Below are 16,384 nucleotides of genomic sequence, written 5' to 3' on the forward strand. Positions count from 1 at the left end.
ACGTGCCAAGCCGTGCGAAATGTCAATGCAGTTCGGATGTCTCGGTTCAGTCATGGCGCATGCCGTTTGAAAAGATAGTTTTTCGTCTCAAAAATACTGTCAGTCTTCTAGAATCCCCGGAAGGCAAATCTTACCTCAATGATGAACGATGACATGGTAGCACTGTATGGATACGAGGACCGTGAGCAATCAGATTTGTGCGGAAGGTTCGCCAGCAACGCGTTGTTAAGGAGAGCGGTCGCTGCCCGCGTCCTTTCTTTTTAAGAGTGGTCAGAGTGTGCATAATCCCACGTTTTATCAATCCCTTGGCTCATTACTCGGTCTCAGAGGGGACTGCAGCCGATAGTTCAAAGGAGGCTCGCTTTTTTGCCAAACGATGAAAACATCGAAGTCAAGTTCGCCCATGCTAGGCGCAGAGTGAGACGCGCCGCCAACCTGCAGCGCATTTGTTTTCTTTTGCTTTCTCGCTGCTGGCACGATCCCTGTCGCAGCGGCCGCTCGATCCGCCCGTGTCCCGTTCGCGACCCCTGCTCCGCGGCAGCCGCAGTTGGTCGCCCTCAATGACGTCACATGAGAATCCTGGTCGGCCCGAGCGGCCATTGGCAGCGTCACGCCACCTGATCGTGCCACGCCAGCTCAAAGGTCACCGGTAAAGGCGGTTCCTGAACAGGCGCCGCACGACCGAAGGTCAATGTCACGATGGGTAGCACGCGTTCATCATATTTTCTTCTGTCACTGCTCATGTGCCTGGGGTTTCATCTGGTACAACCCAGCCGCTGGTGTGTACGGCCAGACCAGACATTTTGACACTGCTCCCGTCAACGCGTATATTTATCACAGACGTATCTCACAACTGCGTTAATCGTTTAGTTGCAGAACATAGTTTTACATCACCTAAGATATCTCAGCTATGTAACGTAGAACGACCCCATCGGAAGGATTTCATCACAGGCTTCCTAATTTCGCACGTGGGAAGCATGACGCAGTGCGACAGTTCGGCACAGACGAAGCAGACATCTTCCCAATGCGACATGAGAACCTCATTGCCGACTCGGGCATCCTAGCGCGGCGTGACTGCGCGCACGCTCGCGCTTTCGTTTTACGTTAACATGCTGACGGCTGGCTTACGAGGTAAGTGACCGAATCAAACTGCCTGAAAAGACTCATTTGTCGAAGAAGACCTGATCAAACAGCCTTCGTTACTTGTTCCTAATGATAAAACAATGTCATCGCCAACATGTTACACGAGCTCTTATCGAATGCTCTTTTTGACCGAAGCATCTTGCACGCATTCGAAATGATGCTCTACGCTCGGAAGTGCGTTATTTTCCGCCCCACACGGCCAAACGGAGAACGTTTCTGGCCAGTAGCGGCAGCCTCATTTTTGCACCGTTTTCAGATGCCACCAACGCGCCACCACTTCTCCGTTTCGCAGCTTTACAGAAATGATGCGAGACCGACAGCGATCCGACATATGAACTTCTCACATACGCCGAGGCGCGCCACGACATCCTCGCTGGGGCACACCTCACCCGTGGAATGTCATCATATGTATCAGTTCTCATCCTGACCCGCGCAGGGCCGCAGGGCCGGTCACGAGGGCCGCGCGGCGCGACCGCTAGTCGGTGATGTTGGGGTTGGTGTAGTCGAAGCCGGTGAAGCGCTCCTGCTGAATCTCCCGCAGCACGTCATCCTTGATGGCCGTCAGCCGGGCCGGCAGCGTCGTGTAGTGGTCCTCGAAGTAGCGGCAGTCGGCCATGGTCGCCTGTGCGGACGCGGGAGCTGCCGTCAGCGGGGCGACGGGGCACCTGGGCGACACCCGGCTGTGCATCACCTGGTCAACTCAGTACGACCTGACCTAGCTTAGCCGGCTGGCGGTGCTGATCGCCAAAGGAGCTAGTGCTATGCGAAGCCCATCATGCGAGGCTCCCGTTGAGTTCGAGTGTTATGATGGACATATTGCTATCAAAATACGGCACCATAAGCTCTAGGGTGATTCATGGCAGGATTAGTCGCAAGATTTACTGAACAAACAACTCGTTCACAGGTGGATAAAGCGAACATGCATATTGTTGAAAGACATTATTTTTGGTGATGACGAGCGGATTCTGATGGCAGAATTTCACAAAAGAAGTCAACTCAAGTGGAAAATAGACGAAGAATTTCACTAAATTACCCCTGGATCTAAACCGGACAGATGCAGTCTAGTTATTGGGGCAAACAGTTAAGTTTCCACCTAAGTCTTAACGTTCTATCTCTTCAACCTGACACGAGACACATGTTCAACCGATAGTCGTATCTGCATTTGTCAACCAGGTGGCGATGCCATGCACACTTGCATGCTGGCACAGGCTCTTTCCGCGTTTCCACACAGAGATCGCAGAACTCCAGTGTTTGCGGACTGGCGGCCTCCATCGACTCACCAGGACAGGCTTGAAGGGCGGATCGAGCTGCTTCCGCTCCACGGCTATCCAATCGACGCGCCTGAAGAACAGCTGACTGCAGACGCCGCCGGCCGGACACTCGGCGGAGCCAAGCCGCAGCGTCGGGTCCTTCACCAGCAGCTGCCGGCCAGGGGCGTAACCCGCTGAACAAAGCCAAACACCCGGCCATCCACGCTCACCGAGCCACTAGCTACACACCACGCGCCAAAAAAATTAGCTCGGCGGCAATTATCGGCAGGTTCCAGAAATGCCAAGTTTTCGCAGCTAGCGATGGTGATGGAAATTTCATACTTCCACCACGTGCAAATATTTGGATGTGTGTGCCAATTCTCGCAGAACCGAAGCTCTTGGAAGATAACTTCAAACAACCCACCTCCGAGAAAAGTCAAATTCCAGCTGGCTTGGCTACCGGGACTGATCACGTCCTCACGGCATGACTCGTCTCGCTCTACACATCAACATCCGTGACGTGTCGTCACTGACGGACGCCACTACGCGCGCGGCCGGGACGCGCGTCTGGCGGCACGCGGACGGCGTGCAAAAGCGCCGTCGTCTGGAGCCCCGACTGGCCACCAGCCAGCCGGGCGGCCTGTCATTCAGGCGCCGCTGTAACATTTCACCGGAGGACAAACAGCCGGCGAGTGCGCACGCCAGCCGGCCTGGCAGGTCGCCCTCGGCGCGTCGCGCCGGAGGTCGCGCCTGCTGGCCCGGCCCCGCTTACAGCTGCCGCTGCCAGCGCCGATTGCCGACGCCGGTCCCGCCTGCATGTGTCCGCACTGCAGCCGCCTACGCGCGTACTGTAGCCGCCTTCGCGCGTACTGCAGCCGCTTTCGCGCGTACTGTAGCCGCCTACGCGCGTACTGCAGCCGCCTACGCGCGTACTGCAGCCGCCTTCGCGCGTACTGTAGCCGCCTTCGCGCGTACTGCAACGGCTCACGCGCGTACTGCAACGGCTTACGCGCGTACTGCAGCCGCCTTCGCGCGTACTGCAGCCGCCTACACGCGCACTACAGCCGCCTACGCGCGTACTGCAGCGGCTTACGCGCGTACTGCAGCCGCCTACGCGCGTACTGCAGCCGCCTTCGCGCGTACTGTAGCCGCCTACGCGCGTACTGCAACGGCTTACGCGCGTACTGCAGCCGCCTTCGCGCGTACTGCAGCGGCTTACGCGCGTACTGCAGCCGCCCACGCGCGTACTGCAGCCGCTTACGCGCGTACTGCAGCGGCCTACACACCGAGAGGTGCAGTGACTTATGCGCCTGGCGACTTGACGCCTAGCGACGCAATTCAAGTAACATTACTATTTACGTAATACCGGCACCATGCCTTCCCAACCACGTCACATGGGTCTGATGTATTTGTACAGGGATTACGCTTAGTTTTATGATCTAAACAATGGTTCAGTTCCAACGTTTACGTTGATGATCACACCATGCCTAAGCAAATAAATTTAACTTATGATATTAATTTGCCCCTTGCGCGCCTTATTTTTGCGGCCGCTGAAGTAATCTCGTGAACCCACACATTACATTGATTAAGGGACGACTAGAAAATCTCACGGGCTTACGTAAACTCATGAGAACCCAGAGAAATGGGTAATGTGTTGGGTTGCGTATTTATAGCTTTTAGAAATTACGGGTATAGGTACAGGTATCAGTACGATGTATACAAAAATGCATGTGGATTTGTTGTACCCATTGTTACTACTTGCACTTATTTTACCCATAATAAGCCTAATTTGCACCATTTTCTTACCATCAAAGTTGGCAAAGAGTAAATTGCATATAAAGTTTACTGACTTTTTTCCATCATCTACAACCAAATTGCTGAAGAAATGCAAGCGGATGGAGAATCGGGTGATACAAATGATTTGGGATGAGTAGCTGGGGGAGGGGGGGGGGGGGGGGTATGGCCACAAATCCATGGGTGACGGGCGGATTGCGTAAAAGAAGTCGTACCAATGAGGTCTATAGGGACGACAAAGCCGAATATCCAACCCTATCCGTAAGTCCATAGAACGCCTATTGTCACCGCGCCAGTGCGGCATAATGGGCCGATTCATCCAAATCGTTCTGAAACTATAAACCTGGCACGTTGTCAGAGCAGAACGCCCTTTACTCGCGATCGCAGACACTTTACGATTTGGAGATGACACGTTAGCTACACCAGGACGGGCGCTTGTGACAGTGCCCACACTCGGGCTACAACTCTATAGATAACTATAGATAAGAAAGCGAGCTGACTCAGACTCAGACTCAACCCTGATCGGTGATGTCAGTCATGCAAACTCCCAAGGGTCGCAGTGATGGGTATTATTCAGAATGATCCACATACATGGCTAACTGTCAAAGAAAGGGTGAAAACCATATGGAATATGCACGATTCAGCTCCGTTACCCATTTGATGATTTCCGTGGCGTCGTCGTCCAGGAAGCGGGGGTAGTACGGCTGCTCGGTACGAATAGCCCAGAACAGCTCGTCCTCATCCAGGCCGATGAAAGGGGTCAGCCCGACCAGCCTGCGGCGACACAGGGGTCAGCCCGCCCAGCCTGCGGCGACACTGGTTCAGCCCGACCAGCCCACGGCGACACTGGGGTTAACCCGAACAGCCTGAGGCGACACAGGGGTCAGCCCGAACAGCCTGCAGCGACACTGGGTCAGCCCGACCAGCCCGCGGCAACACTGGAGTCAGCCCGACCAGCCCACAGCGACACTGGGGCCAACCCGAGCAGCCTGCGGCGACACTGGGGTCAACCCGAACAGCCTGCGGCGACACTGGGTCAGCCCAAACAGCCTGCGGCGACACTGGGTCAGCCCGACCAGCCCGCGGCAACACTGGGGTCAGCCCGACCAGCCTGCGGCGACACTGGGGTCAGACCGACCAGCCTGCGGCGACACTGGGGTCAGCCCGACTAGCCTGCGGCGACACTGGGGTCAGCCCGACCAGCCTGCGGCGACACTGGGGTCAGACCGACCAGCCTGCGGCGACACTGGGGTCAGCCCGACCAGCCTGCGGCGACATTGGGGCCAGCTAACGCGCCGTCGCTCAGCTGAAGTGTGTCGCGTGCGCTGCCGACCGGGCTGGCGCAGGTACAGCCAGCAGCGCATCGGCAAACCCGCCAGCACCAGGGAGCACCTATCATGTGTACCATGCAGGGAGGCTGCGACTATCGACAGTGCGGATCATATGTTCGACGCACTGACGAGGCGTCATGCCAATGGTCACCGGGCTTGAAGCTGTTCGGACCGCATGATCCTGGACGCCGCAGGCAGCACCATCATCCCAAGCAGATTTCAGGCTGACTTCGAAGCTTGCACTCATCGCCGCAGAGTCAGACCGAGTCAATCCCGACCACCACCCATCGAGAGCCACCGGAAACGTTTGCTTGGCTTGGCTGCGGCGCGAAACGCTTTCACACAAAAACCCCGGTCTGGCACGGCCACGGACCGCCGTCGAAGCTCACGAAATCCCGTTATACAACATTTCAGGCAGACCGTCACTGCTCTCAGACGTGTGTTGACAAAGCGCGAATCATAACGCCTGGTTATGAATAGACGTGCGGTTGCGTGCAGCTCATGACGCGGTTCATTGAGCGGTGGGCTCTTGACATGTTACCGCCATCATCGCCAAGACACACTCTTACTCACATTTCGTAGAGCATGATTCCGAAGGACCACCAGTCGACTGACTGGTTGTAGTTCTTACCGGTCACTACCTGTAATGATAGCAATATATGAACAATTTATAAATGTTCAGTTCTTCGGATTCCATGACACATTACCAGCCGTTCCCTTTGACGAGTCCACGGTTTCATCTGTTCAAATATCGTTTACACATTTACCCATTCACATGCGCCCCAGGTCGGCATCCCCCCCCCCCGGGAGGGGCGCGACACTTCCCCTTGTTTCCCTGCCCGCCGTTGCCCCATCCGGCGTCGGACGGAGCGACAAGCTTACCTCGGGTGCCATGTAGTCCACAGTGCCGCAAAAGGCGTCGGCCGTCCTGTCCAGGAAGATCTGCATCTTACACATTCCGAAGTCGGCTATCCGGACGTGGCCTTCGTGATCGAGCAGCACGTTGTCAAGCTTCAGGTCTCTGCGGGTGGCGCGACACGCTTGTTCTTACTTCAGATGTAACCACGTCTTTGAGCACACTATCAGGCTCTAGCGTTACCCGGTAAGGCTGGCTTGGTGTAATAGTGCAACAGCTATTTCGTCCGCCCGGAGATATTTCGCCGCAGCTTTCAGTAAGACGTTTGACCAGCGAAACTCGCACCAATCCTTGATGACGCGGCAGTGCCATCCAGCAGCAGACCTATACCCTCATTCGGTGTACTTTCTAGGATTTTGGAAAAGGTAGACACTGAGCCCATCCCAATGTGGGCAAAGGCGGCCACTCTACCGAAGACGCCGTACTCGACACTGTCGAGCGCCTGGGCAACAACACGGACATTGAAATGATGTCGTCGGGGACAAAATCGATCTATTGAAGGTGTCTGATAGCGTCGACCATGCCGCTTTCCTCCTCAGGCTGTCTTTCCGTGGTGCAGCCGACAGTAATTGGTACAATCTCCTCACGGTTTAAATGGTCTCAAGGATATTGTTCACGGTGGACAACTCGCTCTCTCAACGTTCTGCAATATGTCCCTGGGTTCGATCATTGGTTCGCTTTTATTCGTTTCGTTCACTTATCACCCACCTAGATATCTGGCCCACGGCCACCTCATGCCATAAGCTGACATCGATTTGCGCCTATACCGTGGGCCCCGGTACGTAACTTACGTGACGGATCGGACCTTTTGACGTGCTCAAAAAACAGACAAGAGCTCACCCCTAGTGAGAGTTGGTCCTTGTCTGGCGCTAACCATCTCAAAATGAATGAAAAAAAACAGATTTACGACCGTCTGCACATTACATTACGCGTGGGAAGTTGATAGCGCACGGGTGAAACGTGACGAGGAAAATGGGTTTTGAACAGAGTGGCATTACACTCTGGTCTAGCTGTAAATCTTGCTGAATAAAAAAGTATGATAGCGTAACCGGGGAAACGGATTCTGGATCAGCGTAACTAGCGCGTGATTTAAAGAAAGGGGGTCGGAAATGGCCAACAGAACGAATGAAGTGTATCGACGGCTCCTATCCTGGTTGGTGGATGAAAACAAAACTATAAACAGGTACCAGCTTAACATCTGTTATGAACGGGGTAACGGTGCGCTTTCAATGACATTCAAATTCTGGGTGAGATGCTAAGCTCTGACCTGTTTTGGCTATAAACGTTATGCGTGTAGCTCAACAATGTCACGGCATCATCGTTTCTTTCTTTAGATTGCGACACTTCTTATCGACGGAAGCCATCAAAATGCTTATCCACGCTTATGTCTTCCTTCATGCATGTGCTGCCTTTGCTCGTGTGGTGGGGCTGCCAAGCGTTAGCTGGATAACGAGATGCACACGTTGTCATTTTTATGGCTAGGATCAGTACTGCATCTAAAAACATTTAACCATTAACCCGTCTCTAAATCCTCTTGGATGGCCGAAGATCGAGATCCTGGTGACGCACCGTGACGCGGTCAAGGTTATCAGGGTATTACCGGGGAAAGTTGCGTCTGTTGAGATCTAGGCGCTGTTTACAGAAAGTGCCACTGATTTATAGCGTGAAACACGTTTCCCTGACAGGGGAAACCCTCACGTCCGTAAGCGTAGGATCACTGCGACCCAAATTGCCTTTTCATATCGCGCAAACTCTGCGTGGAATAACTTGCCGTCGTCAGTTATCATTATCAGTACTCTGAAGGTTTTCAAGACCACCATCCGCGACATGTGAGGAACCAGTCCACCAGTCTTTTATCTGCACGACATTTGCTAGCTCACAACTTGACGTATCCGTGACATATACAGGGCATAACTTTAACATTTGGCTATCCTGCGTGTCAGCCGGTCCAGGTGCATTGTACCGCCTTTCTTTAAACGTAAAACGGTGAAAGCCACTTCGTAGATTGTTTCGAACAGACTGTCCTGAGCGTAGGTGAGCCGCAGGTAAAAACATGTGAGCAGGCACAAAACGGGCATCAGATCGGCAAGAAACTCGCGTTTAACTTGTGAAAAATCGCAGTGGGCACCCATACCCTAGCTTTTGTCTTAGTTCGTTCCTGGCCTGGTTTTCATGACAGTTTCAGCTCGTCCACGGACGCCGCATGCGACTAGAGATGCCGCGTTAAAGCAGCGTGTATAGCACGTTTGTGCGCTCTTTGATGTAAAGAGATGCTGAGCATGCGACATGTTTGTGCATTCCTTGAACTAGACAGTCACAGAACAGAACAGAGCCGAGCAGCCCTGGAGCGGCCGGCAGGAGACCTCGCCTGTAAATGATGCCCCGCTTGTGGAGGAAGCGCAGTCCGCAGACCAGCTCGCTGGCGTAGAACCGCACCAGCTCCGTGCTGAACCGACCCATCTGGGCCAGGTGGAAGTTCAGGTCTCCCCCGTTCAGAAACTCCAGCACGAAGAACAGGTTCGACTGCAACGAAGTTGGCGGCACTGAGTGCGAAGCGTTCTTGTCGCACTCGCTGCGAATCAGTGAGCTAAGTTTGCACGCTTGCTTTTGTCGTCCAAATGACACTGTTGAACTTTTGTGGTGACAGCTGCGGCGTGCTACGGCCAAAAGAAGGAGACATTTTCTTTTGTCAAAGAAACACAGCTGGCTTCACTGGGACTGGAACCACAGCGATTGCTCCTTGTCGCTTGTGACTGTAGAATTCCACGGATTTGGCCACTGAGGGAACGGGTGTGCGAAAATTGACAATTTACATATACCATTGATGCTCGGTTACTCACCGGTGTCTGGAAAGTGCAGAATAAATGACACAAGTATGGGTGATTGGTTCCAAGTGTCAGAATCTTCCTCTCGATCAGGGTATCCTCGACGTCTTCATCGTCTACAATCTTGTCCTTGCGAAGGCATTTAATTGCGAAGTAGTTTCTGGTGTCCTTCATCCTAGCCAGCATCACCTGCCACAAATTCCCTCATTCTTGAAGGGAACACTTCCGCTCGAGATGCTCTCGACCTACGACACCGGCGAGTGTTGTGACCATACTTGGTCACACGTACACGGACACAGCCTTGGCAACCATTTCAACCGCGTCATACTTGATGACTTTTGTGACTACGGAGTTGACAAAACAACCCTATGCCTAACTGCTATGTCCTTGGAGTTTATTAATGGCATGGATTGGAGTAATCCATACCATCTGACAAGGGTGTAACCACTAAAGGGGGGGGGGGAGGGGAGAGTCTTAAGGACACTCGGTCACGTCCAATTTTGCCCATAGAATGCGCGTTTTCCAGTTCAAAATGTCATTTGCAGGACAGATTTCCGCTGCAGAATTTCCCCAACCATGACCTGTCTCCCAACTGAGGGACGTGGTTACATCAATGCCACCCGATAGTTAACAGCCTCTCAGCGCAGCCCGACCCTGCGCCGGCTGGCCTCAGGCACTGGCGGCTGGGCTGTGGCCCAACTGACCGTTGAACACATCAATCTAGGCGGCACAAGGCCAGGTGACGGGTTCGGGGGAGGGGGGGGGGACACGGGACCGGGTGGCGGCCAGTGTGTGTGCGTGTGTGTGTGTGCGTGTGGGAGTGGAAGGGCACAGGGCCAAGCGACGGCTGAGGTGCGAGACAAGGGATCGGCTACGGTCGGCAGTGGCTTAAGTGACAGAGCGCAAACGACGGTTTGAGTGTGTGAGCGGGGGAGGGGGGCACTGGGCCAGGCGTGCGTGCATGTGTGTGTGTGGGTGCGTAAATGCATGCGTGCGTGCGTGCATGCGTGGCTACGCGCATGCGTGCGAACGTGCATGCGTGCGTGCGTGTATGTTTGAGTGGGTGAGGGGGAGGCACGGGGCCGGGCGGCGGCTGGGGTGGGCGCAATGGCACTCGGCCTAACGGCGGGCTGCACTGTTAGTGTTGGCGGCCGCGCGTGCTGTGATAGCGCTAAGGCGGCTCGTCAGGGCGGCGCGCGTGGATGCGGCTGACAGGGGAGACAGAGCGGCGCACCACTGCCGCCTTCGTCCCGTGTCGCGATAAATTCCGGTCGCACATCAACACGCAGTACCAACCAAGACTAACAACATCCCTGGCCAATCTAAGTGCCAGAATATTCGATGCGCGACTTAGCTTACACGTCCTGGATCAGGGGAAAGGTGTGAAGAAATTTCCACCAAAGAAAGCATAAAGGAAGCAAGCGTTTCCAAGAAACTTACGCGGTTGTTTGCCTTCCCCCGTGTCATACATGGACTTGTCATGCGGCTCGATGATGCAGCTAGCCAGCCTTTAGTGTAATGGGGTGACTGATACGGTCCATCATGGTCCCACAATGACTGTCCGAGCCACCATGACCACGTGGGCGCATAACGATCCACATCGGTCTCCGCCTCTTTGTAACGGCGTGTCTGGCACTTCGATGGCAATTCAACACTCCGGGCGCAGCCATCCGTCTCGTTTATCGGCGTGCTTTGATCGGCGCGTGGCGAATTACGCAGCGCTCTCTCATTTGGTTGAGTTTACGAGCATTGGGTCATTACGCAGCGTCAATGTGCCACAAATCAGTCAGGAATGTTTACCAGCGAAACTGGAGACAACTTCAAAAGGAATATTCTGCGTGATGCGATGCGATGGAGCAAATGTACTATTCAATCGTCAATTAGTTAAAGGTGAGATGTTTGCTATGTCTAAATGTGTCGCAGACTGTGGGTAGTAGACTGTGGGTAGTAGACTGCGGGTAGTAGACTGTGGGTAGTAGACTGTGGGTAGTGTGCAAATCTGTGACTTCAGAATCACCTCCAATTGACCGTCCCGACCAGTTTGAACATCACTGTATCGGCCCAGCGACCTCAGGCCGCCACTCTACCCGCAGCCGGAGCCGCCGTGCCCCACGCGCGTACCTTCCCGAACGCGCCCTTGCCGAGCACGCGGAGCAGGTGGAAGTCGTCGGCGCTGTACTGACGGAACCGGGGCGGCGGCCCGCCCAGCGGCCCCCGCCGCCTGTCGAAGGGGGCCTCGTCGATGTCATCGACCGCCGGCAGCCGGCCGCCGGCCTCTCGTGACGTCACACCGTCGGCAGGGGCTGGCGGCGATGACGTCACCAGTTACCACGACGACCTCAAACAACAGGGTCATGGGGGGGGGAGGTTGAGAACGTTCATGGGGGAGTGAGAAGGGGGGCTGTTGAGGTGGGCCAACGGATCGTAAATTGCAGCACGGCGGGGCCGAGGTCACGTGTCGGTGTGAGCGTCGCGTGGCTTGTTGAAACTTACATGCGTTCAGGCTACATATCCGTAGGGCACACGTTATCGCGACAATCCGCTCGTCTCATACACCGCAACAGCAAATATTTGCAATGGCCTCGTCTCAGATGCCCAACATGTTATAACACAACATGACATATTGCGCTAACGTGCCGCATTCGTCGTAGATCAACGCATAATAACAAAATGTTACAGCCGTTGCAGCCTAAATGACGCAGAGAGCCAATGAGCCAAAATAAACAGTGTGCAATTAACAAAATGATGTATATTTGGTCTATACATCTCACGGAGAGTGACTCGTCACCCTTGAGGTATGCTTCCTATAGCACACCAAGTAGGAGGACCGGTATTTACCTGGTACTGCGCCCTGGATCCCAATAATTGTGTTTTCTTGATTCTGTTTTTGCTGTCGCTCTAAATCTTCGCGCTTTATCCTGAAAGCGAATCTGTGATTTGCCGGATTCTGCATGTACGTAACGGGATCATCTTCCATCCGCAGTCGCTCCATTTTCATCTTCGCTTTTTGTCCTCTCTGACGAAACTTCTCGATTTTACGCGCTTCTTCCCGCTCCTTCTCCTCCCGAATTCTTCGCTTCGCCTTTTCTAGGGGCGAAAGTTCTTCCTCAGAATCTTCTTCACTTGATGAGCAGCTCTCTGAAACAGAGCTACTCACAGACTTCCGAGATGGTATACCTGGAGCGCTACGAGAGTTCCGATCTCCACTCTTGCCAGAACTCCTCGTCTTTGACTTGGCTTTGGAAGGCTCCGGGCTCAAAGTTGCTGATTCCACCAGCTGACCATCTGCACAGTCATTTCTTCTGGAATGTTTTGAGCCTTTGCTTTTTACTTTGTGCTTGGCATGGTTCCCAGATTGCTTTGCGCTTCTCGATGTCTTCGCTGACTTTTTGTTCGACGTTCCCGTCACTTCGCGATTATCACCGTTCTTGCTTGCATGTAAGGCATCGGAGGAAGAAAGACGAGCAGCTGACATGGACTTCGAGGCATTTGACCGGTTACTATTGAGTGCATTTTTCCTCTCTTGGTCCGCAAGCAAGAACGGTGACAAACGCGACAGATTATTTCCGGTGGCTGCGATACCATTAGCGCGCTGCACCGGCGTCAGTTTGATGTGCTTTATTTCGGCGGAGGGATCCAGTCGCTTCTTGACCAACTTTACCTTCCTCACCGGCGGGATATCACCATTTTGGACGTTCACAGGGCGTGTGCCAGGCTTCTTCACTGCAACGCGCCCAGGAGGTGCGTTCTGATTTCCCACGCTTGACGCTCCGCTGTCACTCTGAGCAGGGACCGACGGTTTCGGGGGCAAGGGCGCTACCTTCCGCGGCGGTTTTTTCGCTGGAAGTCTTTGGTCCGGTCCCACATCTCCGAGGTGTATGCATTCAACGGACGATGAGGTTTCCGGCAAAGCGGCCTTTGGTGAGTGAGTTCCGGTGGGATTGAAACTGCAGGTGCCCTTTTCGCCGACTGTAGGCGTTTGAGTTAACGTTGATGGTTTTTGTTCCATGGCTTGGCTTACGTTCTTTGCGCTGCCTTTCTTGATTGCAGCGTCTTGTTCAACAGGGGCTGGTGTCGCCTTGTCAAGAACAGCAGAGCCTGGGGCGGATTTTACATTTTTCTTCGATGAATGATGCATCTCAGCTCCCGTAGACCCAGATGCTGTCAGCAAAGATGGCGCGGCAGCAGTCTTGACATCTGATATTTTCGGCTTTTCATCAGCATTCCTGTGCTCATCTGTAGCCTCTGTCCTTTCGGAGGCGTTTCCGTTCAATGAAACACGATAAGGCAACACTGTGGATGGTGGAGTTTTTGTTTTGCTTGCATTGCCGTCTTCAATCGACTGTGGGCCGACTGATTTGGCGCTGGGGTCCACTGCCTCCTGATCACCGGTAGCCGTCTCTGAAGCCTTCCGACTCCACGTTCTCAAAGGCGACGCTCGTCCCGACCTCTCGGGACGCACCCCACTCGACAAGGACCCACTGCCGTCCTCGTGCTCCGAATTCGAAGCACACCTCCACCTGTCCGGCCGGTGTTCGGGCCAGCCGTGAGCTGCGCCGTCGGGCAGCTTCTGCGCCTCGTCACCGGGCATCTTCTGCGTCGCACCATGAAGCAGCTTCTGCACCGCGTTACCGGGCAGCTTCTGCGCCGTGTCATGGGGCAGCTTCTGCACCACGTCACCGGGCAGCTTCTGCACCGCGTCACCGGGCGGCAGCTTCTGCGCCGCTCCATGGGGCAGCTTCTGCACCGCGTCACCGGGCAGCTTCTGCGCCGTGTCATGGGGCAGCTTCTGCACCACGTCACCGGACAGCTTCCGCGCCGCCCCATCGAGCAGCTCCTGCGCTCCGCGCGCTGCGCCAGGAGGCAGCGGCGGCTCTGTGACCTCGATGGTAACCGGCACGCCGCTAGGCCGGCGGGCCGTCGCCGTGAGAGGCGCTGCCGAGCGCACGGTGAGCCCCGGCTCGGGGGCGAGGACCGAGCGGCCCACGTCTCCGGCCTCGCGCTGAGGGTGCAGCTGGCTGCGGTCGGACGAGGTCTCAGAAGTCGTAACGGACACGCGCCGATTGGCTTGGTCAGATTCCAGGGTGTTTGGTTCTCGAGCGGCTGCGTTCTCAGACAATTTGTTGTTGTTTATGTCGTCAGTTCTTCCTACATCGTGAGTGTCTGCTGGCTGAACACATCTGCCTTTCTGACTGCTATGACTTTTTCGTAGATGAGAAACGACTTGCGCACTCGTATCGTTCTGTGCTGGATCGACCGCCCTGGAAATGCCGCTGTCTGGCAACTCTTCCTTGGTGTCGTGTAAAAGCTGCGGATGTGCTTGAAGTTCCGTTGTTTTCCGTCTTTTTGGCACATTTTTAACTTCCTTGGTATCTTTGGCACCGACCACAAGGATGCTATCCGCAGGGTCTGCTTCGGCATTTTTAGAGCAGTCGAGTGTCAAATTCCTAACCTTCTTGATCATCCTTTTCTGCGGGAGGTCGACATCTGTGTTCGGCTTAGATTCTGCTGCCTCAACTGTGCCCGTTGACTGTACCTGTCTCATTTGTTCTGGCGAAGCGATGCCCGTAGGAATTACTTCAGCGCTTTTCGAACAATTTATTTTCAACCTCCTGGCCTTCTTGGCTACCTTTTTCACAACCAGATTGACATCACTTTTTGCTGTATTCTCAGCTGTTTTTGCCTCATGCTCCGACTGCTGTTCCTTAGGTTTAAAGCCAACAGCATGCATCTGGGATGCCTCAGAGATATCGTTTTCAGTCAGGTCCTTCTGATCTGTCTTCAAATAATTTTCCGATGTTTTCTTTAATCCACCTGCAACATCCACAGCGCCCTCAGCCGGCGCCGACGTGCCGTCCGTCGCCCCGTCGGCGGCTTCAGCAGGCCGGCGTGCGGACGCCGGCACTGGAGGAAGACGCTCGCTACCACTGGCAGCACCGTGCGTTGCCGCTTTGTCCGGCAGTCCCGCCACCGCTGCACCGGTCAGCCCGCGTCCCCACCGCTCCTGCTCCTCCTGCTGGCCGCCTGGTGTGGCAACAGTCTCAGGGCCGCTGGCAGGTCTGGTGCGCTCGGCGGAAGCCATGAGTGGTCTGGTGCACTCATCAGAGGTCGCAGCCACCGGCCGCTGCTTGGGAGGCCGCGTTGCAGGCGAGGCGGTCACCTCAGCACCATCTCCGGCGGCGCGGTCGCTGCCGGTAACAGCGGGCCTGCTGGGCGGCCGCGCACACCCGTCGGCCGTCTCCGGAGCTGGGCGTGCGGTGCTCTTTGTGGTGGTCGGCGATGCCGCGGCTGCAGGTGGGGTCTTCAATGCTGAGGGAGAGCGTGGAGTGGAGGCTCTACTAGTGGCCGGCGATTGAGTGCGACCCTGAACACCCACCGTCGTACGGTCAGCGGGTTCAGTTGGGGCGTGGGTGGCAGGGCCCGGGTGGGCGGGCAAGCTGACAGGGCCCGATTGAGCGGATGAGGTGGGAGGGGCCGGGTAGGCGGACGAGGCAGCGCTCGCCCCCTCCGCCGGTCCGCCGGCAGAGGCGGCCCGCCGCCGCGACGGCAGCCGGCCGGCGCTGCCGTGCGCCACGGCGCGTTTATTCTCGGCCGACGCTGAGTCAGGGGCCGCGCCGTACCGCTCCGTCCGCGGCGGCGGCGGCGAGGCCGCGACCCTGACTGAGGTCAGGTCACCGAAGCCTGAGGCGCTGCTCCTGCTGCGCATTAGCCGCGTCGGCCGGGTGCCGCTGGCTCCCTCCAGCACCCGCGTGCGCGCCCGCAGCGAGCCCAGGTCGTGCGGCAGCGCGGCCGGGCTGACGGGCGAGACGGGGCTCACCGACGAGCCGGCCGAGCCGAGCGGCATGGCGCCGTAAAGTCGGCGGCCCTGCAGCACGCGCGGAACCCGGGCGCCGGGCACCTCGAGCGAGGCGAGCGCGCGCGCCAGGCTCGGGTCACAGTCGGCGCGGGGCGAGGGCGCCGCCAGCGCCGACCGGCCGGTGGAGAGGGCCACCAGGCTGGCGGGCCGCGGCCGCGCCGCCGGCGTCGCCGTCATCCCCAGAGAGGTGGAACGCCGGTAGAGGAGCGGACGCGGCTCGGCCGCCGGCCGCCGGCGCAGCGTCACCGGCACCATCATCACCGGCGCTG

General features: G+C 56.0%; 2 protein-coding genes across 2 annotated transcripts; both read right to left on the reverse strand.

The window, feature by feature from the left end:
• Window positions 1-3,451: 3,451 nt before the first annotated feature.
• LOC119098227 (putative protein kinase C delta type homolog) lies at window positions 3,452-9,256 on the reverse strand. Its single transcript, XM_037221152.1, has 7 exons — window positions 9,248-9,256; window positions 8,803-8,957; window positions 6,401-6,539; window positions 6,092-6,159; window positions 5,415-5,453; window positions 4,841-4,961; window positions 3,452-3,661 (listed from the first exon to the last, which is right to left on the reverse strand). Exons 1-7 carry the CDS (start codon window positions 9,254-9,256, stop codon window positions 3,452-3,454), a joined length of 741 nt encoding a protein of 246 aa, XP_037077047.1.
• Window positions 9,257-9,357: 101 nt separating this feature from the next.
• On the reverse strand, window positions 9,358-15,868 carry LOC119098640 (uncharacterized). Its single transcript, XM_037221612.1, has 3 exons — window positions 12,098-15,868; window positions 11,381-11,562; window positions 9,358-9,504 (listed from the first exon to the last, which is right to left on the reverse strand). Exons 1-3 carry the CDS (start codon window positions 15,339-15,341, stop codon window positions 9,445-9,447), a joined length of 3,486 nt encoding a protein of 1,161 aa, XP_037077507.1. The 5' UTR covers window positions 15,342-15,868; the 3' UTR covers window positions 9,358-9,444.
• Between the last annotated feature and the right edge of the window lie 516 nt (window positions 15,869-16,384).

The sequence above is a fragment of the Pollicipes pollicipes genome, unplaced genomic scaffold (genome assembly GCF_011947565.3).
Source record: "Pollicipes pollicipes isolate AB1234 unplaced genomic scaffold, Ppol_2.1 Scaffold_4740;HRSCAF=5597_pilon_pilon_pilon, whole genome shotgun sequence".
Classification (NCBI taxonomy): Eukaryota; Metazoa; Arthropoda; class Thecostraca; order Pollicipedomorpha; family Pollicipedidae; genus Pollicipes; species Pollicipes pollicipes.

Bases quoted from the DNA above. Each gene is read 5' to 3' on its own strand.
- LOC119098227 (XM_037221152.1), bottom strand. The intron at 6,160-6,400 runs GTAAGCTTGTCG...CTATCATTACAG, and splicing joins TGGACTACATGGCACCCGAG to GTAGTGACCGGTAAGAACTA. The intron at 4,962-5,414 runs GTCTGACCCCAG...GTGTCGCCGCAG, and splicing joins GTGTCGCCGCAGGCTGGTCG to GCTGGTCGGGCTGACCCCTT.
- LOC119098640 (XM_037221612.1), bottom strand. From the start codon at position 15,341: ATGGCTTCCGCCGAGCGCACCAGACCTGCCAGCGGCCCTGAGACTGTT. The intron at 11,563-12,097 runs GTAAATACCGGT...CATCGCCGCCAG, and splicing joins GATCCAGGGCGCAGTACCAG to CCCCTGCCGACGGTGTGACG. The intron at 9,505-11,380 runs GTACGCGCGTGG...CCGGTGTCGTAG, and splicing joins GCAAGGGCGCGTTCGGGAAG to GTCGAGAGCATCTCGAGCGG.